The sequence below is a fragment of the Periplaneta americana genome, chromosome 7, assembly GCF_040183065.1.
Source record: "Periplaneta americana isolate PAMFEO1 chromosome 7, P.americana_PAMFEO1_priV1, whole genome shotgun sequence".
NCBI classification, from domain to species: domain Eukaryota; kingdom Metazoa; phylum Arthropoda; class Insecta; order Blattodea; family Blattidae; genus Periplaneta; species Periplaneta americana.
The window spans coordinates 138176587-138203612 of record NC_091123.1 but is presented as its reverse complement, the minus strand read 5'-3'; the positions used below and the strand labels follow the sequence as shown (position 1 = coordinate 138203612).

The 27026-nt window shown below is 34.0% G+C and overlaps 1 protein-coding gene across 3 annotated transcripts in view; it reads left to right on the top strand.

Annotated features, from left to right (window-relative positions):
* Positions 1-26678, top strand: part of LOC138703473 (transmembrane protein adipocyte-associated 1 homolog) — a 57127-nt gene extending 30449 nt beyond the window's left edge. For all 3 annotated transcript variants that reach the window (XM_069831359.1, XM_069831360.1, XM_069831358.1), the window contains exon 9: positions 1987-26678. In XM_069831359.1, coding sequence (XP_069687460.1) covers positions 1987-2169 — 183 coding nt within the window. In that variant the 3' untranslated portion in view covers positions 2170-26678. The remainder of the gene's footprint in view (positions 1-1986) is intronic.
* Positions 26679-27026: the final 348 nt, after the last annotated feature.

Below are 27026 nucleotides of genomic sequence, written 5' to 3'. Positions count from 1 at the left end.
AAATCCTTTCTGTGTTAATATCAATGCAAAAAAATAATGTCTTATATTGCATTTTTTGACGTTTTTGAACTAGTAGGTCATTTTTATATTTTTTTGGCATTTTTTTTGGTCATTTTTAATACTTTGAAGAACGTTTAGATCATTTGGAATGCATTTTCCTTTCTTCTTTGCCTGTAGGTCTGTTAAAATCATTTTCTAAGCAAACAGGTCAGTAGTAATTACCTACTGAATAAGTGAATAACAGTGAAGTTTGAGTTTTATAGTTTGGAACAGACTTTAAAGTCCATCCCTCATTCCACTGAAGGCTTCACTTCACACAACGGAATATAAAATGCTTGACAGCAGCTTAGTTTAAGTGAGGGCTTTGATCACTACTGTTCTTTTACTGGTACAAGGGTGTCTTTAGAATTTATGTTTGGAAGGGGGGAAACTTTCGCCGTGTCCTGGATAGGACGTTGTGTCCTTAACATAGTTCAGTAAGACGGTATTTTTAACACATAGATTGCAAGAATGCACGCTGCGCCCACAATTTATTTCGGCATTCACACTCCCTCATCTGGAAAATCTGGTAACAAAAGTGAAGCATGGAAGGAGGAGGAGACAGAGATTAAAAACACTGGCATGGACCACCCCTGATTAAAACACATTGTAAACCTTCATTAAAATCTATAGTTTTCCCTTAAACCTTCATTTTGCCGCATGTTCTTTTCCTTTATCTTAGCCAGATTCCAGGACGTTGCCTCCTCTCTCCGAGATTTGCATGACAGTCATTGAAACAAGGTGACTAATTTTTAAGAAGTTGTGGTGCGAGTACGGTGAATAATATTTAAATGTCATTTCATTTTAATTTTATGTCATTTTTCCATTAGTGTAAGGGCATTTTAATGGTCATTTTAAGCAGATTTTTAGGTTATCAACATCCGTCCCCTACTTATCATATAGATAACATTTGTTATAGATCACACGACTTCTACCAGCTTGATTCTTTGCATCCTAATGTACAGTCTTGAAGAGTTTACAAGAGTGACGTAATTTGTAACACTTGTTCTGATAAATGCGTAAGAAAAATACAATTTTGTAGTTAAAAATTGAAAAAAATTTCTGTACGAAGTAACTATCAAATTAAAAACACATTTTTAGCTTCAGAATATTAGCCAATTAAAGAAATTATACTTCTGAATAGTTCATTCTTTATTCTTTTACCCTTAAAACTATAGGGAAAAGAATTTTTTTTAAACAATTTCAAATTAATGTAACTGAAAATATTGAGAATAGGACTCATCGTGTTTATATGACATTTTTTAATATTTGAGGAGAAAAATTCAAGTCAATATTACAGATATTATTCTGTAGGACAAATTAACAAAAATATCTTTAATATTCTCATAGCTAGCAGTGCATATTTCTGTATAGATTACTGTGCACTTAACTGTGGAATCCCGTCCAAACAAGTCACTCAACTGAGTGCGCTCCTAATATAATGGCAGTTGACATTGGAAATATATGTCAACATATATGCCTAACTTGGAGTCAGGCCAAAAGGGAAACATTCAAGGAGGAAGGTTCGGTCTGGTGCTGTGGATTGAATTTGGCGTAGCTCAGTGGTCAGAGTGCTTGGTACATAGAACCAAGGACCCGGGTTCGATCCCCGGCGCCGGAGCGAATTTTTCTCCTCAAATATTAATTGTCAATATTACAGATATTATTCTGTAGGACAAATTAATAAGGATATCTTTAATATGACTTTTTTGTTCAAAATATCTTCGGAAATATGCTCCGTAAATGATGGTAACTCCTCGTGAATCAGCCTATAGGCTATATAAGAAGTTTTGCAAAGATGTATAAATAGCAGTAACTTCTCCTTAAAAATGTGTTCATTTTCCTGCAGAATGATAAAATGAAGAAAGAGGGATCCATCTGCATGCAAAATATAAAAATAGCATGTGAAATAATTTCAGTTGTGTAACGGTAACATTTTTCTTTCAGAATAACAGTGTGTATGACAGTACCCAGTTTGATAATGGTGCCACCCCAGTGAATCCTCTGTACGCTGCATCATTACAAAGCCCGGATAGTATTACAGGCTACAGTATTGACAGTGCTCAGTCACTCGAAGTCGGTGCAGCTGGGCAGGGTTACCAACAAAATTATTCAGTCCAACAACAGTGAAACTTTAGTATGGACTTGAGACAAGTGCATGGAATCATTCACAGGCTACCGATCCAGTTGAAAGCAGCAATAAAGTGAATATCAGGATGCTAATGAGATGGAACAAAAAGAGTATTCTGCTTTGAACAGTGTAGATTTTTTTTTCATAAAGATATACATGGAGATTGACCAAAGAGATTATTTGTTTTCCAGCAGTGAATGGTCTGTAAAAGCAAATGCAAAATATGCAGTGATCATAATCTTGATTGTGATTGACTAGTCGATTGGATGGGACTTGACTATCTAATTTTAAAGATAGAGAATGAACATGCGGCCCAAATACTAAAACAAGTTGTGATGTGATGCTGCAAGTACAATGAACTAGTGAGATTTTAGGAGCACGAAGATATGAACGAGAGTGAATTAGCTTCGCCATGCCTCTCTGCTCTCTTCTCGAGTCCTGTTTTTGTCTAGTATATGCTTGAGTTCCTCTTGGATCCTGTCACCATTTCTTTATATACTGAACTAGCAAATGGGTAGTGTAATTTTAAGACGAATATTGTTACATTGTGAGGAGATAGACTACAGACAGCACAGGTAACTAGTTATCTCCCCATTTTCAGTGACATATGTTGCCATAGTGGTCTTATTTATTTTTTTTCTTTGGCTGATTACAAAACTTTAAAGCAGGATTTAAGTTTGGTACCAACTTATAAATTTTTTATTTTAAAATGCATAGAAGATGTGGTATAGCTATATACAGTATGTTTTTGCCTTTGCTAGATTTTATATTAAAGAGTTATATTTATTTGAATTGAAGTGCAAATATTCGCAAAGAAAACAGTGTAAACACATCGGTTTCAGTTCTTCTTAAATAATAGATTAAAAAATTCTGGCGAACAGTACTACTATTGAATTACACACTTAATTCATTAGTATGAATTGATAAATAACGGGAAATACTATACTTTCAGTCCTTTCAACCCGCATGTTGATCTGCTGGTAACATTTTGCTGTTTGTGGTGATTCTCTTTTACAGTGGTGCATTTTGTTCGTATAGTATCAACTTTTCGTACTCGTAAAAATATTTTCTGTCATCTTTCATATGAAGTTTTGAAAATAATAGTTAGGAATTCAATTTAGAGGTCTGGAGAATTAGGGTTGATTCACATCATATGCAGCACTTTCCGTTTTCCTTCCATTCCATATCCATAAGTTATAGTTTCTAAAGTTTTAAATGGGTTGTAACTGATGTATTCAGAATGTAAAGTGTGTACATACACATTTAAAACACTAGAAACTATAACTTACAGGATATGCAATGGAAGGGAAGCAGAAACGAAGTGTCATGTAAGTATATGTTCGTTCTTCTTTGTCATTGATAACATAGTAGGTCTCATAAAGAACAATTTCTTGTTGAATAAGCCTAATATCAAAGACTGACAAGAGCCATTTTTATTATTTGTCAGTAGAGCCAATTTTTGTTTCATTATGTTAACTTCTAGTATAAAGTATAACAATTTTTGTGTGTAATATTGGTAACTTTATTAACAAAATATTTCAGGTCTTCACTTAAAAATACCAGTTTAAAGCACTTTAAAACATGCTTAAAAATTACATTGTCCACTTTTGAAACTAAGATTGACTTTTGTCAGTTTTTTTAACAAACAGAGAGTAAATGTGCAATTTTTAAACAGCCCAGAATGAGAATAATGATGAGAAAATCCAATGGAGGTTATGATTTTATTGTAAAAATAGTATTTAACTGGAAAAACTTAGAAACATTATATTTAGAATATTATTTCTATTCAATTTTTATAATTATATCACTTTCAGTGTTTAGTTCTCATTTTACTGCAATTCATTTGAATTATCTACAAAACAAGCACATTCATTATGAGTGTGCACATTTTTATTAGAATTCTGTATTACAGTACTATATCACTGAAGAAAGGGGTTTTCTTCCACTCACTTCCGAAGTGTTTACTTAGTAATTTCTGAAAATCCGCCAGTTACTGTGACTTTACTTTGACCCCTATTTTAATACATGAAGGATTAATTTTCAATTGCTTTTATTTAGCACGTTTTCGTTGTTCAGGATTAAAAAATGTACGTTTTCTAGTCAGTTCAGGCATATTCCCCAACATATTGCGCTCCATATTGAACTCAATAAAATTTCGAAATAAAAGGGAATGTAATCATTAAAATATGCAAACTCGTCAGAATGTAAAAATTAACTGGTTACCATGACAGTTTTAAGCTGTTTCCAGCAATCTCATTGGCTGAAATAGTCATATTCGCATTTGAAACAAACTATGTATGGAGGTGTCCGGTTATGAAAGTAACAACATACTTTAACGTTCACAAAAAGCATGTAAATTGCCTTTTTGAAATAACGGACCATAAGTTTGGAAAGAGCACGAAAAATACTATAAGAACCGATCCTTAACTAAATTTCGATAAAAATGGTGTATGTCCGTCTTTGATACCAGGCTCCTCATATATAAAATCTTACCTGCACTATATTGGGGCTCATGAAATTAGTTGTGCAGCTACGTCATCTGAAAGTTCATCATTGTACATTATTTAAATTAAGTTTTTCACTTTTGTAACTCATTAAATATAAAACATTAAGGAATTTTGTCTAAATAACTGCCAGTGATCCTGTATGAAAAACGAGTATAGAGGATTATTAGGAAAGATAGTGGAACATTATTTATAAAAAGAATTGCTGAAACGTAAAACTAGATGTAACTTTAAAATTAGACAAAATTGTACCAATATTTATACAATTTTTTTTATTGTTTTTAGGTTCTGAATCTATCCCTGACATAGTTCCTGCATGCTGTGAAACATCCAACACAGTGCTGTACCATCACTGTAGTGTAGGTAGTGATGACATCCCAGTAGATAATGATCTCCCTAACTACCAGTTCCGAAGTGACTTTGTCATTGGTATCTGTAAAATCTTCCATACCCTTATTGACGTGATTAGTGATCATTCATGTAGAGATGTGTCACTCAGGTGAAAGAGATTGCTTTGTTAAGGTTGAAAGTGTTAGTATATCTACGTGTTTCATTACTGAAAGTACATAATGCAATAATTTTTTGTATAGAAAAGTGCTGCATTCACTTGCAGACCAAATTCCTACAGACTTTGTATCATCATTGATGTTTATTATTCCATATTATTTCTTAGAATCGATATTAGAGGCCTTTGTGGCGAAGTGTCAGTTGCAGAACAGATAACCTATTGATATCAAGTTCTTGATGGTCCATTGCTTTGTGCACTGGCCACAGAAGGTATTTTTTATTTTCAGTGATATAATTTTTTTATACCCATTTATTTTCTAAATGTTTCACTTTTATTAACTTCCTCAAAGTTCTTTCACATTCTTTATGATATCCTCAATGAATATCACACAATTCATAAATGCTTATTTTCAAATGTGTATCAGCTCTTATAAAAATAAAAAAAAAAATCAGTCGTATATTAGTAATTCCCAAATGATGGAAGGACTAATAAATAATCTAGGAGTAACATGTGATAAATGAAAATTTCAGAAAATCAATTTATAGTCTTAAAAATTTTGAGATTTCAGACTTCCGTGAATATTTGATTTCATGTTGCAGCCATCTAAAATTTAATTTCTTAATTGTTTCGGAACTATTTACAAGTTCATTTCTCAGGTTCGTATTGCACAACATCTGTAAGGGTCACTGCTCTGTTATTTCTAGTATAATTTTATTATCCAAAACAACTGACCAGGTAGTTAAGCATAACAGACATATCAAGTCTAGAACAATTTTACTCTGAGGATGGAATATGTAGGTATTAGGCCGAATCAAATAAAAGTGAGTCAAGTGAATTATGCGGGAAAGTTTTACCTTCATAGTCTCACCACCATCGAAACAGCTGTCCCTGACTAACGAGCCTGGTGATTCCATGCTCATGAAAGTCCTGTGGTTGTTGCTGCAAAAATAGTGTAAGTACCTCCTGAACGTCATCATTCTACGCAAAACTGCGGCCCTTTAGCCTCTTCTTTAATGCACCGAAAGTCATAAGGCGAAAGGTCTGGGCTGTAGGGAGGATGTTTGAGAATATCCCTCTTGAACTTCTTCAGTGTTCCACCAGACACATTAGCTGTATGGGATAGTGCACTATCATGCAATATCATGAGACCCTTCGACAATAAGCGTGGATGCTTGTTCTTAATTGCAGTGTGCAGGCATTTGGAGTTAAGCACAATAGTGGTCAGCATTGAAAATCTCACTAGGGTTAGCATATTCGATCGTTAATTATTCTGCATATCAAAAGAGAATGTCAAGAGCATCTTTCCAGTGGAGATGGTCATCTTTGTCGTCTTTGTGGTTGACAAACCAGAAATGTTTCTACTGCAGACTTTGCTGTTATGTTTCAGGCTCGTATTGGGGGCATCATGATTCAGAAACTCTTCCTTTGCGATACTGTTGCAGATGTATCTATGTGGTGCTTAGTCTCTTTGTATTATGGTACACACTGAGAAGTTTTGAAATCTATTGTGTGCAAAGGAGCTGATAACGCAGTTCGTCACGAATAATGATGTGCACCAACCCTTAACTGATGTTCACATTTGGGATCAAATCATCAATCCTCCCTAATCAACACATCCACCTGTGCAATTGTGTTGAGCTTGTCCTGGTTGCGAGTCATCTCTGCTTGTTCATTCTTGATTACACACTTTTAATACTTGTATATCATTAATTATATGATTAGACGTGTCAAATTAACAACGTGTATAACTTCACTGTGTTAAATAATGAAAATAATCACCGAGGTAAATTGCCGTAATAGTTTCATTATTTAACATAGTGAAGTTATAAAAGTTTTTTAATTTAACAATTTGTTTATCCATGGCACAACAACCCATTAAGAGCCAGAACAGACCAGCTGTCTGCTGACCTCACGTCCACATGCTTCCGCAGAGGTAAACGATCATCCAACGAGAATGGAGTTATCGTGTGTTTAGGACGATGTTCCCCCTTCCCCCCAGCCATTACAGCTGGTTGTTGTAACTGGATTTCACTATCTATCGCAGGGTTGTCAGACAGAGACTAAACGGAGCGCTTCACTAGACTCGTTGCGTGCTCCGGTGTTTCCACAGACATAAGCAAGTTTACACTCCGACTATAGCTCCACAACCGGTTTTGGAGCTTACAACTCTGACACTACTGATCTATCGTAACTACCTCTGCGGTGGCTGAATGGTCAGACCTTCAGACTTTCACGCCTGGCGGCCCGGGTTCGATTCCCGGTCAGGTCTAGGATTTTTTTCATTGAAAAAATCCATAGTGATACTTGTGGTGGACAAGGTCGCAGTTGGGGTTTTTCCCGGGGTTCTCCCATTTTTCCCCAAATTAGGCATTTACATCATTCCGTTACCATTTCTCCATTTCATTATCATTCCGTAGCGTTCCCCGAATGCCGGCCGGCGGCATGACCTAGGGACAAATGGGGTTGCCTGCTCGAAACTTAGACCAGAGAACCTTAGTGTGGTCAGCCGGTGTGGGTTTGGGAATGCATCACTAGAGGGCTAGCGCAATAGATCTGAACAAGGTCGCAGTGCTGGGCCATAGTGCCCCCCCCCCCCGTTAAATTCAATTCAAATCTATCGTAGCTGCCCAAATGTATCACGATGCTGGGTAGGCACCAGTCCAGTCCCATACACTGGCTGAAATTTTGTGACAAAATTTCTTCTCCCATGAAGACTTGAATCAACACACATTCTGTAACATGAGTCTTAGGCATGATGTCTTATACTACGATGTCATTGCATCGGACTTTAACATGTTTAACCATATTAGTTATCATTTCTGCAGCATTCACATCTATTCTTAAAGCATCTGCTATATTGCTTTACTGATGCCAATGAAATACAAAGCTTATCATGAACTGCAGACATGTGGTAGTGAATATCATTCTGTGAAGCACCTTCTGCCATAAAAAATCTAATGATGCCATTCTTTTCTTCTGTTGGGGCGTCCATTTAGTGTTGGACACTGCCAGTCAGTTTCTACAGTTACTTTCCTCTGAGACACCTGGTCTGACTTCACTGCTGATTGCATCATACACATATAAGGTTATTCAAAAATAAGTTCCCATTTTGAAACAGCTGTATCTTTTGTACATATGAGCAGTTTGGTTTCATATAGGTACCGTTAATGTTTAGAAGGTTTGGGTTTTTTTTATCAAAGCGTGTTTCGTTGCTATGATAACTGTGTCATGCTTGTATAAACAAAAATTATTGTTCAGAATACAGACGACAGTAATTTTTACAATGGTTTGACCTTTACATGATATCAAAGTCACTGTCTGGTGTGGTTTTACGTCACATTTCATAATATGACCGTATTTCTATGAAGAAATTGAAAATGAACAAACAAAAACAGTGACGGTAACTGGGCAGCAATATTTTCAAATGTTGCAAGACTTTGCAATACCAGTTTTACAGAATCATGAAATCGAAAACATTGTTTTAATGTAAGACGGTGCTCCACCTTACATACACAATAATGTAAAAACAATATTGCGCAACACATTTTGTGATCGTGTAATTAGTAAGCATTTTCCGAACAGTTGGCCTTCTAGATCACCAGACATAAACCTAGTTGACTACTGGTTATGGGGTTATCTAAAAGAAAAGATATTTCTTAGTAGACCTACTACACGTGAGGAACTGAAAGAGTCCATATCGGATGTCCTTGAAAACATCCCTAGGAATGTGCTTACTAATGCTGTTTATAGCATAGAAGGGCTGTTTCTTATTAATCAACACAGTGGTGATCATATTTAATTTTTTCGTGTTTTAATAAAATCCCATTTCTTTACGAACAAATTGGTGTTTTTATTTTTGTGGAATCTAAAAAGTTGACAAACTTATTACCATTTCAAAATGGGAACTTACTTTTGAATAACCTTATATATCACCTTATCATTTGCTCGCAGAGTTGGCTGACTCGCTTTCATTTGACTCGCCCTTAAATTAAATTGCAACACACTGTTGCGAAATTCAAATATAAATATTAAGCTTTGCCATTAATTTTCTATGGAAAACATGACTTAGTTCACATCAAATAAATTTATATATTTGTTTTCAATATGATGTTCGTGCAATTCATTTGTAGATTGACTCAATTTTCTCAGGAATTTTAAAACTATAACCCTAATGGTGCTGCATTTTGAATATTATTGTAAGTTTTGAAATGTTGATTCCTGCTCTTTGTTTTGGTTTGATGGTTGAACGTTAAAAAAGTTTCTTTTCCTGCAGAGCATTTTACATAACCTAGATAATATAACATTCAAGTCATCTTTGTTACTGCCCTTTCCTCAAGGAAAACGTTTGAAGTGGAGTAAAAGTGAATCATTACCACTTTGATTGTATTTTATTTTTATTTTAATTTCTTTTCATTGCATTTCCACATTGGATATGGTTGCATTTGATAATGTCTAGTCTTTTTGTTTTGTTATGATGAACATTGCTTCATGTTTGATATTTTATGAATTGTCGAGCTATGTTTTTAGTCTATTTATAGATATTTATTTATTATTTCAAACTTTACTTTTAAAATATTTTAGAATTTTTAATTTTAATTTTCGTTATTGCATTTATGAATGAAGGCAGTTGAAAACAGTATTCTGTCTGTGCATAAAAAATTATATCTTGCTCAGGCTCCTTAAAATTTTGTTATTTTTATTTATTATTTTTTTCTCGCAGTTTTGGTATTTTCATTGTTATTTTTCAGTGTGCAGAGAAAGACTTAAATTTAGAATCTTTTAAAAAGTAATTTCTAAAGTGAAAGTGTGCAAAAACAACTATGTTTGGTTTCCAATGCTTACAAAATAAATCAACTCGGACCTTTCTGGTCAATGATAGTTGGAAAATGTTGAATTCACTTACTTCCGTAAAGGTAATTGTAGATAACAGACTTAAATATTTATTGCAAGTACGTTTTATTAATGTAGAACTTAGAGATAGTTCTTCGAAAGTTAATGGACTACTTCTTCTGTGGAAATTACATCATCATCATCATCATCATCATCATCATCATCATCGGCTTCATGTCATTACTAATTAGATCAGTCTTCATTTTTCCAAAGAAGAAATTAGTCTTCTCTTTATCTACCTCTCTCTCTCTCTCTCTCTCTCTCTCTCTCTCTCTGTGTGAAAGGGGGGGGGGTGAGTTGTACCTTAGAACACTATTTACAAATTCATTCCTCGTAATTGTGATTAGCTTCTGAATTAGCGTTGTATGCCCCACAGTACTTATATGTCTTTTCCTTATATTGCAATTTTTAAATCTATAAAAGCGAGACTTTTTAAAAGGTGAAAAGTGTGTGATATACAATGGATCATATATCTTCAAACACGGTATATTTCAGAATAAAAAATTGATAAGTGGGTTTATGAAGTCCCTTGGATTGCATAGAACATCTTACTTCTTGGCATGTAATTATTACGTTAGGCAAGGATGGATTGAAGGCTTAAATAAATTAATACTACCACAGACACCCTATCCAGTAAATAGATAATACAGTGAGATTAACCGTACGTACTATGGAGTCCTTTAATTCATCAATTGTAGTAGGCTTGCTCAAGAATGCTCTTTCCTTCAGATATCGTCACAACCAATAATCTGCTACGTTAATGTCTGGCGATCTTGCAGGCCAAGTTACAGGAAAGTGCCTACTGATAACACGACCACGAGAACAATCAGAAGCAAACTCATTTTTATGGTGGTGAAAAAAATTCCATTTGTTATGTAATAAGCCATTGTCAGAATTTTTAAAATTATGTAGAAAATAAGAGCAATTAAAGTTACTTCCTACTTTTGAGAAACCCTATATTTTATGAACTGCTGCAGAAATTTCAAGAAATATAGCATCCCTTCTTTAAAAAGTGCAGTTGAAAATACCAACATCAGCTGAATGTATCAGTTGCCTATGGCACTAATGTCATGATTGCGAGGTTCTTTCTTTCTGCTCATATACAGCTTTCGATCTGTTACATTCATTTGAGAGCAACAATTAGAGCAGGAGTTTGGTCTGTGAGTCAAGTTTCATCTAAATTTAAAATCCTTTTTGGAGGACTGACACCAAAGTGGCTATGGATATCTTGAAGAATTTAAAGAAAAAGGCATTAACATAAGTTTTGTTAAAGTTGGTTGCACATGATACACCTTGTCACCTCTGGGATTCTCACCGAGAGTTCATTTGTATATTTTCATGTGAATCGGGTTGAACATTTCAGAGCATCTCTGGAACAACAGAATCAATCATATAAATCACCTTCAACCACGTAAAAAAGGAAATGTTTGAAATAGATTTTTACATTATAGAAAAATAAAGGAGAAAAAGGGCTCAAAGAGAGGGGAAATATGGGAGTCGAGAAACTGTTAAAAAATTAGGGCTAAATACGGGAGATCCCAGGAAATATGGGAGGGTTGGCAACTCTACATGTGAACCACTCTGTCTATTCATCTCCAGCTATTTTTTCGTACTTCCATTTGTTAGAATATTTTTTCACAACTGCATATTTGTAAACGAGTTCTCTTTGTTCTTTGTTGAACCATACTGCAGTTTTGCAACATTTTTTTTTAATGGTTTTTCAACGCATTTTCCTTTGAAATCAATAAAAATTAATTTTACATCATAGTTAACTGAATAATAAAAATGCTCATTTCTATATTTTTAAAAGCAATCATTTATATCTAGAAAGTGTTGCAAGTTTATAATGTCAAACTTTGCATGCTTCCTTATTAGAAATCCAACTCAGGTACGGCAGTAAAAGTTTTCATAATGTTCTTAGTCGATTCTGGGTCTGCAGGCATCATCTTTATGTCAGATTTAAGTACTGCATGGCATCATTACCTGAAACAGAAATAAGTTAAAGATAATTCGAGTTAGAATATGTTCCAGGATACAAGAACGATTTCTGTTGCGCTTTACAAAAGGATGTATGCTGTCACATGAATAAAAGTCACTGGATAATTGCAAAACATGATTTGCAGTACTTCCTGGTGCATACTTAACAACAAAATAATAATAATAAAATAATAATAATAATAATGATAATAATAGTAATAATCCGTGGCACTACAGCCTTTTAAGGCCCCAGACCAACCAGCCAGCTGCTGGCTTCACGCCCACATGTCGATGCAGAGTTTGACGAGTGCTGAGTGGGCACTGGTCCCATACACAGGTCGAAATTTCATAAGAAAATTTCTTCTCCCATGAGGACATGAACCAGTACTCATTCCATAATGCGAGGCCTAGACAGAATGCCTTAGACCACGACGCCTGAAACTTCATAACATAGATCTGCAGTTTTCCACCACATATCTGCAGATGAAAGAAATTACTAGAAATCTAGAAAGGTTCCAAGGTACAACACACTCACATGCATGCATTTTCTCTTATAACTTCCTCTCTCATGCGTATCTTATTGAAAAATTAATTACATAAAATTGTGGAGTTAAGTTCATCCTACAAATTTTACTAAAAACAGAACTTTTCGTTGAAAGTTCACTGCATGATTCTCATGCGTCAAAATATATTTTTTGCACTTATTCAGCGCAAGAAGAAAACTTAATAAAGGAGGGTTATTAGTATTTGGCATTTTCCAGCATTTAAATATACTAATATATGTAATTCGTTAATTTTAATTTATAAATATTCTTATTGTAAAATGCCTGCTTATGAATTGAACTTGTCACTGATTACTATTATTTGTTTTTTCATATGTGAGATAGATTAAATAATCCTTTTGTATGCAACTTCATTACCTTACATTACATTGAACAATTCAACCTCACAATTTTTTCTTACTATATATGTGATATAATTTGCTATACTTTTAATTCGATCGTGAAATACCGGTACCTTCTGATATTCTCAATGGACATGGCTGCAATTACGTGGTTCATGGGTTGAAATCTTGCTTCGTTTGAAAGGGAAATGAAACTGGAAGCCTGTGTTAGATTTACACGTAAAAGAATCTTGTCATTGAATGAAAGGGTTTTAAATAACATTTACCAGCCACTTCTTACTCGTATTAGAATTAACCTCTTTTAGCCATCATCTACATCTTTCATCACCTTGTACCATTCAATTGGCACAGCATAACATCTGGAGTTGAGACCTGTTTTAAATATTTGAAGATTTCATAAATTTATATTTCTAGTGAAATATTAGTCGAAATGGGAAGGGCCAGTTTAGCTTAATTATTAAACTTATATAGCTTGTGACTGTGTTAAATAGGAAGCCCAAGCACAAAACTTGTTTCGGTGTTAATTTTGGATTTCCAAATGACTTCAGTTCAAATGTAACTATGCTAGTTTTCGGTTTAATTTTTTGTTTGTTAATTTTACATCGAAACAGTTTATCCAGTGTATTTTATGAAGAACATTAAGAAATACTGGTAGTCATTGATAAACAAGATAAGCACTTCTGTATGCATTTGTAACAATCTGAAACTTACCTCGTAGGTAACAACTTTTGAATTTACGTCCAAATGATAAAGGGTTAATAGGGGAACTCTTATATATTAGCAAGATAATAACAGGCCATCAAGCCTAATTTGCTACAGGAAACTGATAAGGGGTAGTTGAACTTTACTACATCTTCTGTGTGAAATATGAACGTAATTATATTAATATAAGAATGTTTCCTATGTAAATATTGTGATAGTAATTAACACAATTCATAACTAAGATAAATATTTATATCCCCCTACTCGACATCGATGATACTGAATTGCAGTAGTCTGTAAGTACTCGGTTTTTTTTAATTATCTCTTCATATTGTGCCAACGAGTGTCGTACCCAAGACTGTTTCTACTTACGAATCTTGTTGGACAGCAGGATATGCAATGTTATGTGTTATAAAAGAATAAGAATGTACTCCTCTGTACAACTGATATTGTGAACTGTGATGTATACTGACAGAAAAGTGCAAGATATTAAGTATTAGATTATACTCTTTTGTTGAATAATTTACTTCATAACTGATGTAACTTATGTTGACTTTGTAGTCACAGGATAAGCATAGGCACGCTTGGTGGCTAAAAGGACCAGAGAATGGATTTTTAGGTACTAAAAGTTAAAAATGACACCGAGTATACTTGAGTGGATATGTTATCAAAACTGTTTTGAGGTCTTGTTCACAATACTCGGAAATCTAACAAGGAGAATTGGGCCACAAAGACTGGAGAATGAATCTAGTGAAGTGTGATTGCTATTTGTAAATACAGTAAAACCTCGGTAAGACACTCTTCAAGGGACTGCATAAAAATAGCGTATTAAACAGGACCGTGTATTAATGAGAGTGGGTAATTTTTGGATTTTTTTAATTTTAACACAAAGTTATGAATCAGCGTAAATATTTATTGAAGAAATTTAAGGATTAAATACCGTAATTATGCAGGATAGAAGGTTCACGATTTTTTACTATTGTTCTAAGCATTGAAGAAGGGATTCCTAATGATTCTGCCAACTGTTTCTGATCCATAATGGTGTTTTCATTTTATTTACAGAGAATTTGTAATTTCTCTGATATCGATAAAGCTTTCCGTTTCACTCCTTTATTCATGTTGGCACTAACGAGTCACTTCACACTTGTACACGATGCACCGGTCAAGTCTTCATTGACAGTGCGATTTAAAACTGCCAGCAAAGACAGGCTCTGAATACAGTACTCTTGCAGGTACTCAAGGATCGCTTCCATTCTATTGTATTCACCAAACAAAGACTCCTACAAATCCTTGAATATGCAGGCACTAGCGGTAAATGTGGAAGTCCAGTATGCTTTAAAGTACGATATTTTAGAATTTTCAGCAGATGAAAGAGAGTATTAAACGGGATGCTGTGCATATTAAGCTGTGGATTTTACATGGTTTTATATAGGCATGTCAAGGGACTGGATGAAAAGAGCGTATAATGCAGGATAGCGTAACGGACGTGTATTATTGGGATTTTACTGTAACAGTTTGAGACCATTTATTTGAACTTGTGTTTGAAAAGCAAGTGCCACCTACTGAAGCCACCCACAAGTCTGTCAGTGGAAGCTGTAGCTACTATGATAGTACGGTTTGGCGCGAACTTTGTCAGTTAACAGTAAACACAGAGTTCGATCATTCACTACAATTGGCTACCGCTTTCAAGTGAGTGGCACTGTTTATACCAGAGTGGGGTATTTGCTTGCTCTTACATAACTATAGCTAGTTAGAATATGAGTTTTTAGTACCTAAAAATCTGGTGTCTACTAATTACTGCATTTTTGTTACAAGAAAACTGATGTGAGAAGCAGATTTGGTGAATACAAGGGTTACTTCAAACACCATGATAATTTTTTTCTGAATACTGCAGATCCCTGCAGAAATTTAAAAATATTCTGTGAAGAAAGTGGAATGTCCAACCAGAAAAGATTTGAGAAATATATTTATATTTGAACATACAAACCGGTTATGTGTTACTTTCGTCAAGAATAGACATCATCTGGCTAGAACAGCTTTCATACTGTAAGCCTAAGATGTTGATAAAGCGTCGTAAAATAACCTACTAAAAAAAACAAAACAAAAAAAAAATTCATACTGTAATCTTGTGTGCATAAAAAATGGGAAGTACTATACCAACTTTCATACTCGCCTGACTGTGGTCCTTGTGGCTATGACTTACTTGAAATGAAAAGTCATTGCGAGAGAGACCCTTTCCATATACGAGAAATGCAGTGTTATGCAAGCTTCAACTGTTTTTCACACAAAACTGCTTATAATCTCAGAAATTAACCTGAAGATTTTAAATTTTGATTTAGCCCATGTGTAGTAATATTTTTGATGATTAAAAATAAAGCAACGGTGATTTTGAAATGAATGTTGTTTACTTGACTAATATATTTATATATTCTTACATTCATTTGATCTTACTGCACAAATAAAGATTATTGTGCCCCTAAGCTTGTATATTTTTTAGGTTTTGTAATAAAATGTTTTCAGTCTACAAAAAGGTAATTGGTTTTGAAGTAATCCTTTATACAGGTAAAGAAGTTTGTTGTAGGAGGAATGCATGTAATTAAACATGTGAATGTTCTTACAAAGGTAGAGGGTAATACTCTGGAATTCATGAAAAACTGTATGTGACGAATGTCTTACCTGAGTCAAAATACAGTGAAAAACATTTTTATATACTTTGTGAAAATTGAGATGTGTTCACTTTTAAGCATTTATATAGTTCTTGATAGTCTCAATTTAATAACATGTTAAAGTATATAAAATATGAGTATACAGGCTTTCGTTGTTTCTGAACTGTTTTTTTAGTCTTGCAAAATTATATATACATAAACCCTTAAAATTTTTAATAAAAATTTTCCTTCATTTTTGTCAATAATATTAAATAAATAGTAAATTGCAAATGATGTTTACACGGTCTGATTTTATAATATATTAGGAAATTTGAATCAGATAAAATTGTGTATTTTACCTGATTTCGTGCTAAGAAATTCCCATGTGTCTCTTTACATTGTTGGATTTTTATTTGAAATTTTTGTTCTGTTTTGAAGGATGCGTTCTTCGAGCCAAATTCTATGCAGCACTATTTTAACATACAGAAAGAAACTGGTAAACAGTAACTTAATTCGATTATGGTATAAGAAAATTGCAATTACCTGCTACAAATAGAGGATCACAGATTATGGACTCTGATAATTCGTGTGAATTCTTGATAACTCATATCCTTGCACATGAACGAAATCCGTCCAACAGTTCAGGATAAATGCTATTCATAAATGGATGGGCAGGTAGGACAGATAGACAGGATATTTAAAGACCATTTCTTCTTTATCGGGCTGCTGAAAACTCTTATTTCTTTAAAAATCTCGTATAGTATTGTTTTTTTTTGCATTATTATGAATGGCAACCCGACTTTACGTCCTTTTAAGAGGAATATTAAGCTATGTTTATAGTATTTATTTTACTAAATATTTTACTTGCTGTACCTTCATTTTAACATTTTATTTTGTTTGAATTTCGAAATAATTACAAATTTTTCTCCTAAGTAAATCACTTCTTTTTTCATTCTTGTGCTGCACCTGAACATTATAGTATATTATAATTTGTGAAATAAAAAGTAAAAGATTGGGAATCAAATGTTGTTTTGTGTTATTTTACGTATGTGTATATAAGTTATGTTGTTAATATAAATAACATTTTTTTTTTTCTATTTTGTAACAAAATTTGCTACTTGTGTTCCTGTGATTTCACTGAAGAGATGCCTTAGAATTCTACTGTAACCCAGAAAAACACTGCTCATATAAATTTTGGATCCAAACATTAAAAAAAAAAATTTATGTGTTACGTGAATTAAATTTGTATACAGTTTCGCTGAAGATTCTCCGATGTCTGATTCAATTTAATTGAATAAATTTGAAATTTCTCATGTTTCTTTCTCTTGTCAAAAAAATTTTAGTTGTCTCATGTATAAGTGGTTTAGAATTTGGATGGAGCACTTGAATTCTATTGAATACTTTAAAAAAATAAACTGTGTTTCTGTATGAAATTTTTTTGCACCCCTGATGGGGTTTTGTCCTTCGTCTTTATTTTGGGCTCTTTGAACTACTCCAAAAGGACACACAGAACTTATGACTTGGAGTCAGCACACAAAACAACAAAGGATATTATAGGTGAGCCATACACAAAAAATAGTTCATTATGTTTCACACCAGCAGAACCATCGGATTATCACCTCACCACTCCTTAAAAATTACGTGTTATTGGCTTGGGCCTGCCTACAGTACAAATGACATCTCAGATTCCAGGTCATACTGCAAATCCTGCATATGATAGGGGAATCAATGGATGTGCTTTAAGATGGGAGTTCGCCATAATTTTTTTTGTATGTGGTACACCTATAGATTGGCAATGGAAAACATCCAGAATTAATTGGGATTCGAACCAAAGTGCGGCAGATAGCTGAGGTGTAAGGGACTATATTCGTCAGTATTTAGCATCCTTATCTGATCAGATGTTAGGTTTGTTCCAGCAAGCAATTCAGAACACGTTCTGAACTAATACCAAACTTCTTTCGATGCATGCACCATTTGTGTATGGTGTCAGAACTACTACGGGATTTTACATTCTTGGAACGTTTCTTGAACTCTTCTTTCATGGCCTTTGTAATTTCTTCTTATATTAAAATTATATTCATCTTCCGAACTTAATTCTTCATAAAATATATTGCTATCACCTTCCAAATCACTCATGATGGACTACTTTTTTTTTTATTTTAACCTGCCTTGTCTCGAAGCATTTTAACCATAACTTCAGATCAACAGTTCAAAATTCCCAGTTTCTGCACTTAATTGAGAACCAATTTCAAATGAGTTCGAAAGCACGTTGGAACAGGAAACTGGGAGTTCAGTATCAGTTTGGAATCAGCTCTAGTCTTGTTGGAATGTGCATTGAACTATTGTGCATGAACAGGCAGTTCAGAATCGATTCTGAACCGTGGTGGGACAAACCTGTTATATATAATTTATTTCTGTAGATAACCAGGAGTGTGAAAAAAACAAATGACTGCATACGAAATTAAGAATAAAAATATTGATAAACGGAAGTCATATTTTGAGGTTATGTTGAGGACAAAACATTGATAAACGGAAGTCGTATTTTGAGGTTAGGTTGAGGACAAAACATTGGTTGCATTCAGCCGGGCCAGCGCTGTGGTAGCGCTGAAATAGCGACAGCACTGAACGCCTTGCTGGCTGACAGCGCTGAAATAGCGGCCGCTATTTTTCGTAGCAAAATTTTTTCGCTGCAAGCCTGCTGCTAGCCAGCGAAAGTGGAGGGGGTAGACATCAACCAATGGTGCCGTAGTAGACAGAACAATGGCGTGTTTCTTTGTAAACACAGCGGACATTTTGCAGTCTGGTCGTTCAGCCACTAACAGCTACTGTAACTCAGCAAAAATGAATCGCTACCCCAGCGCTGTCCTGGCTGAATGCAGCCATTGATAAACGGAAGTCGTATTTTGAGGTTATGTTGAGCACAAAACATTGATAAACGGAAGTCGTATTTTGAGGTTATATTGAGGACAGTTAACGGTATGGTATATAAAATAGATACGTGAAAGTACAAATTGTAATTCAATTAGAGGAGTTGCGACTTTTATTAAAATTTTGCAATGTGTACAAGATAACTATAACGCAGCTAACCATGAATTTTAAATACTATAATACTACAATAACTTTAAATAGACATTACAGCTTTGTGAATGCATCTCAGTTGTTACTGGAAGTCATACAGTATCCTGAATTTTTTTTTCATAGCAACATTATATTGACATTGTATACCTTCTTAACATGAGTTGTATGAGTTAAACTTTCCTTACCATATAAGATATAGTCTATTTTGTACACTTATATTTAGAGTTTAGAGATAGCTAGGTACTGTAGTCTGCTTCTGTAATAGTATGTTTCTCATAAAGTTATTAGAAGTGTAAAGTTAGTGTTTATTTGAACTTCTTATTGTTTTCTTAATAGTGCTGTTCTGATTGCATTTCACGATTTAAAACTATTCATATGGAGACTTTTACAATAATATTAGATTCAGACTCATTGTAACTGAGGAATATGATAAATGACTTCCCAGAATTAACGCAGTATCAGTTTCGTGACGGATTTAATACTCATTTCAGACACTGGGTTTCCATCCTACTTATATACCGAGTGTTGCGAAAGAGAAAAAAAAAAAAGTAACTGAAAGTATCCAAAGCAAAACCAAAATCTTTGTTTGGTCATCCTTACACGTCTACATGTTCCACTTGGCATTTGTCACTGTTCATTATATATGGTACTCCACAAGAGGGCTTCTTGGTACTCCATATGGTCGCTGATAATGCCTTGTGGAGCATTTATAGTTGCGTAAAGATGGCCAGACAAAGCTTGTAGTTTTGCTCTGATTACTTTTGCAACACCTTGTATATGTGTAAATTTTGTCTTACTAGAGGTAATTGTGATTATTTTCAACAAATTGTGTGAGAGCATACGTGTGATTTCCTATGGTCAGTTCTGTGGAATTTTCTGTCTCATTTTATTCCCTTCACAGTACTCTGTGTGGTCTAGATATTAAATAGAAACATGAAATTAAATTTAATGTAGCACGTATTATCCATGATCATAATGAAGTCCTCATAACTCATATGCATTTTTGTATAAAATATGGTACTGCAAGGAGAGGCATTTGTTTTTTCTTTAAATCCTGGAGTTTGAGAAGAATATTGGCTTTATGATGAGGATATCTGGAATGAAGCAGGGTGCAATTATTATTATTATTATTATTATTATTATTATTATTATTATTATTATTATTATTATTATTATTATTATTATTGTCAGCTCACACATGTACGTACTAATCAGCATTATATTGAGTGCTATGTACAAAGATACAATTGTTATTGTACCAAAAATTTTCTTGCAAAGATGCAAGTGTCCATTACAGACTTTTATAAAGGTAATAAGATATTGCCCAGTTTTAAGCTCCTTCAAATGTCGCATTTAGTCTCTTACATCTGTTGTGGATACTGTAATGGGTAGATTCTTATTTGCTTCATTCATTCTTGGCTTGTTTCATGTTTCTTACGTCAAATCTGTATAGGCCAATCTATTTTTCCGGCGTAAGTTCTTGTAATAAGATATTGTAGTTTAGTGGTACTGCCATACACAAATGTTAAGTAATATGTAGGAAACTTTTGGGGAATGAGGACCTAAAAACAAGCAAATATGTTCATGTAAATATATAGTCAATTTAGCTTTTGTTTATTAATTACAGATACTTCTTAGTTCATACAGGGTGGTCCAAAGAAATGGGAGATTTTTAAATAGTGAAATATAACTTTAGATATTGTATTAAATTAACTTTTATCATTTATATGAATATAATGGGCCATTTACTTGAAAATGACATCCTTCAGATGCCCTCCACCAATGTGCCTACATTCTTGTAATCGCTCTTTGAAGTTTCTCATTACACCTTGCAACTTTTCGACTGTGTTGTTTGAAATTTTCGCTTTCACGAATTGCTGTCTTCAGTTGCTTAATGTTTCGCGTTTGTTTGTGTATACTTACTTTTTGGATACTCTCATAAAAATAAATCACATGCACTTAAATTGGGGGATCGTGCAGGCCAGGGAATGTCTCCATTTCTCGATATGACGTAATTTCCAAACAAATTTCGCATTTTCGTCATAGAGATGGTTGCAGAATGTGCTTTTGCACCATCTTGCTGAAACCAAGTTGATCTGTTGATACGAAAATTTGTTCTTCTCAATTGACCACTTAAAAATGTTTAATCATTATCACATAATTAGTTACATTAACAGTTTGCACACGACCATTAGCATCTTCAAGAAATATGGCCTGTTTCTTCTAAATTGCGAATCCAGATTTCAATCACATGTGAAGAGGGCACAGGATCATGACGACAGAGATAAAAGTGGCGGAAAAACTCCCTAAAAGCAGCTTGTGCGCATTGACTATTTAGATAATAAGATTTTACAGCGAATCCTCGTTGCTCATCAGTCCAATGCTCCATGTTTAATAAATTACAACAATCAGGCTTGGCAATGAATCTAAGCCTACTAAAATAAAACAAAACAAAACAACAAAATTAAGATCTCCCGTTTCTTTGGCCCACGTTGTATATGTTTACTTATTACAACTTTATTTCTACGTCTTTGTTTACAAACTGCATGTATTACATGCATAATAATTCTATGGTTAGTGCTCAAAATGGCCACCATGAGTTCTAATACAGGCTTCTAAGTGCTGTATCATGGACTGTCTTACTCTCTCATCTTCCAGGTGTATGTTATATTGTTATATCAGCTGACATCCTTCATCAACAGGCATAACCTTGGTTTAGATGTCCATTGCAAATAAGAAATCTCGAAGTTTCTTTTATTGGTTGTTTTCAGTTGGCAGGTGGCAATAATTACTAGTTCCTTTTCTTTCTTTCTTTCTTTCTTTCTTTCTTTTTTTTTTTCTTTTTGCAAGGCCTACTGATTTAATAAACATGACCAACTAACGAAAGAATTAAGCCACATAAAATAAAAAGTACTTGTAATTAAAAAAATAAATAAAGAAAAGCAAAATTGAATATATTTACATTTTTTTGCTTGTTTTTACAGTGACTCCCATAAATAATCGAACAAGACACATTAAAGTATTTACAAAATTGTATTAAATAATAAAATAGCTTACATTGTTTAATATTAATTGAAATAATCAAATATACACTTTATTATATTTACAAAATAAATACTTAGGCCTACATTTCCAAAACATAACAAAAAGAAAGGTTTTTATCACTTTCACCAGAACAATGCATTTTTCTTCTCACAAAAATAATCGGACAGAATTACATTTGCAACAAAACAAATGAAGTTTACAACCAGACAAAACAGAGTTAGTATTTTGTACATCTTCCTTTCCTTCTAATAACCTATCTCAGCCTCCTTGGCATACTGTGGGCCAAGTTATTGAGGTACAATGAGGAAATTCTGAGCCATTCTTCTTGCAGTCTTGTCTTCAGATGTTGCTATGACATGATGGGTGTTTGTTGGACAGCCAACTCTAGTTTATCCCAAACATGATCGATAATATTAAAATCTGGAGACTGATCGAGTACATGGGGATAATCTAAAATTAGCCATCATTGCACAATTTCGGCCGTGTGCTTAGGGTTGTTATCCTGGTAGAATGCAAAATTGTCTGATACGCCTATCATTTTAGAACTGATTTTCACATTGTCTTTCAATATCTTGAGATATTCGTACTTATCAGTGATTTTTTCGACGAACACTAATTTTCCGACCCCATTGGTCGATACACAGCCCCATACCAATACGCTTCCTCCCCCATGTTTTACTGTCCCTTTCATATTCCGCTCTTACAGCTCCCCATTGGCTTTTTCTCCAAACTGTCATGTGTCCATCGGAACCATTGAGCATGAACTTACACTCGTCTGTGGACATATGTTCCCACCAATCAGTATCTCTGCAAACACGTTTTTTCTTTTGTTCCTAGGACAGATGTAGGGGTTTCTTTTTGCAGTCAGGTGATTAAAACTAGCTTTTCGTAATATTCTTGGTACTGTTTCAGGGCTAACTGTCTTTTCAAGTTCTTCCTGAATAAAATTTCAGCACAGATTTTGGTGCATTCAACCTGGGATTCTTCTATACTTTCCTCACTACAGAACTCTCCTCTCTTCTAGAAAGAATTTTTGGCCACTCGGTTTAGGTAAAGATTCTATCCTATCCTCGTCTCTCTATCTGTGTATGATATCAGTGACCGCTTTTGCTCAAATTGACTATTTTTTGCTATTTCACGATAATTTTTTTTTCTTCTCATAGTGATAAATGAAAAGTTGTCTTTGTTCAAAAGTACTGTGTTTACCTTGCTGTGTCATGTTGCGTCCTGCGTGTTGCTCAGAAAGCGTTCTGTCTCTGACTGTGAGTACGAAAAGCTACTCTACCGTCAACTTTACACAATTTTTTTTGCTTATTCGTTAAAATAATAGAACACTATCAAGTTAGACACACAAATAAATTTTTATATGAGTGTTCCTGGTTAATTTGAGTAAATGTGAAATTCTAGTGATTGTAGATATGCATTATGACACTGCTGTAAATAAGTAATCACGTGTGTAAAGATGCCCCATTTACGGGGTTACTTTACACAGTGTAAAGATGCCCCGTTTATGGAGTTACTTTACACACATATTTAGTTTGCCTTATAATCGCGTGTTCTGTTCAATATGGGGTAACATTACACTATTTTAATTACTGGGATTGGAAAGATAAAATATTTCTAATAAATATGACGTAATTTGCAATTTATTAGCCCAGTATAGTTAGCACAGTGGGAACAAAATATAGTCTATTGGTAAATTCCTGAAAATTAAATATTTTCTATAAAAGTCAGGAAACGTAATTACAGTATAATAAATGGTTATATGCTGTTTATGAGTGTCCATAGCTTTCCTGAATAATACAAAATTACATTAAAGGCACAAAACCAGGGAAAAATTATGGCACATCGTAAATGTAGTGACCTGAAGTAAAACATTTTTTCTTCACAATTTAAGAACATAATTTCCTAACATCCTCTTACATAGTGAATGTAGATGTTCTTTGAACTTCAGACCCACCTTCAGAGCTGACGTGCCACAGATTATTTAAAATGATGATGATGATCATCATCATCTACAAGTAACGACCTTGCCTGTTTGGAAGACATGTATTTTCCTCTATCATTGGCGGGAATCGATCCTAGCACCATTAATAGTGACATTATACATGCATATTAAGAAGAGTTTTTATTTTAAATTGGTGTCCACAACCACTTCATATCTGTGTAAAGTTGCCCCACTCACAGGTACACTAGGTTATCATTATTGTTTTCCCTTTCGCGGGGTAGTACATATAATAGTAAATTGGTCGGGCAGTCATTTCCTGTGTTCACAAGTTTCATACTTTCATATAATACCAGTCAGAATTGAATGTATGGATGGCGTATAACAGCTTTAATAATTACACACACTTCAGACTACTAGGCTACACATGTGCTGTTGTCACATAGAATCAGTTCTATGGAGTTGCTATACATTGTCTGTAATGTGCTGCCATCTAAATATTTTTTCTAGAAATGTGTAAAGTTACCCCCTTTGTGTAAAGTAACCCCAGCCTATGGTACTTGTATAGAGGTATCGTAAACAAAACAAATGATTCTGTCCAATTACCTTTGTGATGTAAAATCGTATTGAATGGGGGTAAGGTTTAGAACAAATGTGTACTATATTTTGAATATATATTTACATCATCAGGGATTTCTTTAAAAATCAAATACCTAAGAAGTAAATTTTATAATTGTATCTGAAAAATTAGACGCTATTAACTACAAAACAGTATCTGTCCGATTATTAACGGGAGTCACTGTAGGTCCTTTATCCATTCCCCGAAAGTTTCCCACATGTTAGTTAGCTCTCGATATGTCGATTTGAAGCAGTTTTCTCTTTTCTTCTTTTTATCTGTCATGTCAGGATAGTTCCAGTATGTTTTATGTTACGGTTTATTTTATCTGTTATTCAAATCACATCTCTCTGCAAATTGAACGTAATATTTTAATTTCACAGCACTGCATAAACCATGAAAATGTGTCCTCTATAACCTCAATAGCCTATAGAATTTGTGTTAATTGACATTGTTTTGACTGTAGATGATTGAAGATGTGTTCTAACCTATGGGTGGTTGCAATAGTTCCGAGGTTTGGTGTAATAGTATGTAGAAGTAATTTTGTTTACAAATATGTGAATTTGTAATTGAAACAATATACACTTTTGTGGAAGAGTTGGAATTAGATACAGTGTAATGTAAAGCTATGAATAGACGTAATCTAGTTATAATTATTAATTTGGTAATGGTTAAAATTATGATTATTATTGTATTAACTTTGTGTGTTTATGCATCGGTGTTAAATCTAGTATGTTAGTCATTTTAGTTACACAAAAGCTGATAACACCCTTACGTAAGACTACTGTGGCACCATATGTTTCAGTATAGCATGGAAAATATTACCTTGTGATTTCTTTTTGTGATAAACGTTTCGTAAAAAGTGTCCTGCCAACTGTCAAAAAGTTAAAACTAATTGTGGTGTTTTGACAGTGTATTTTTTTATCTTGTCTTTAGATGAATGCCGTTTCTTTCAGATATCTCTACTTCACTGTAATCATATTACTGTATGTGGTCATTCCCTTGGTGATAGAAGTGTGCAATCGATATTAAGAATTAATGGATATCTGAAATCATCCATTTAATTAAGATACGAGTTATTTTTCACTGACCAAAGATAATTTAGACAAAATGCAGTATTTTTATCTGTTTTCCTTTGCAAGTGCTGTATGTAAGTATGGCTAACATTCGGAAACTAGTTTTAAGAGTGGATGGTTCTAATATATGTAATCATGACATTTATTTAAGATTGTAGAGGGTGCAATCATGTGTATAGTTTTAAAACTTTTTAATATATATCCAAGTCCATTTTTATCAAACCGATAAGTGCAGTGCACTCTTAAAAAGAGAACCAAGTGAGGAAACGTTTTATATAAAGTCTGTTAATGCTTTTTTCTCCCTGCATTAACATATAATAGTTGCGATGAGATCTCAAGAAAACTATGGCTAAGCCTTGGTTTAAATATTTTCTTACTATTGTGAAATGCAATTATTCAATCCACAGAATCTTGTATGTTTGCATTAAACTTAACCTTTCCATGGCTCTTAACTCATGTCCATATTTCCCATAATTGCTGCTATGGCATGGTTAGATAATGGAATATTGAGATATGTTGTGTACAGTGGTACTCATTCCACATTAGAAAAATACTGTTAAAAAGTGATATTGTTTGAAGTAATTTATTGATGACGGTCATTAAATACTGCAGAATGTTGCTGGTTATTTTATTTCAGTCCCTACTCAGATAGTGACCATGATTCCTCATGTTTCCCCATTTTGTGTTAAATGTACTCTTGGCCCGCGTTCGATTCCTGGCTGGGTCAGATTTTCGTGTAAAATTTCTACCTCGGGACTAGAGTCGACGGCAATTCGGAAGGCGGTAGTCTGCTAGCGTTTGCGTCGAGTGAGACAGATAGAGCAAGGCAGCGTACAACATTGCCACATCGTACTTCATGCACACGTGCAACACAAATAGTGCAGGAAAGAATTTAAATATCAAAAGACAATAATGACCTTAGCTGTTGATTACTCTAAGCATCACCATACAAACCCTCTTTCCTTC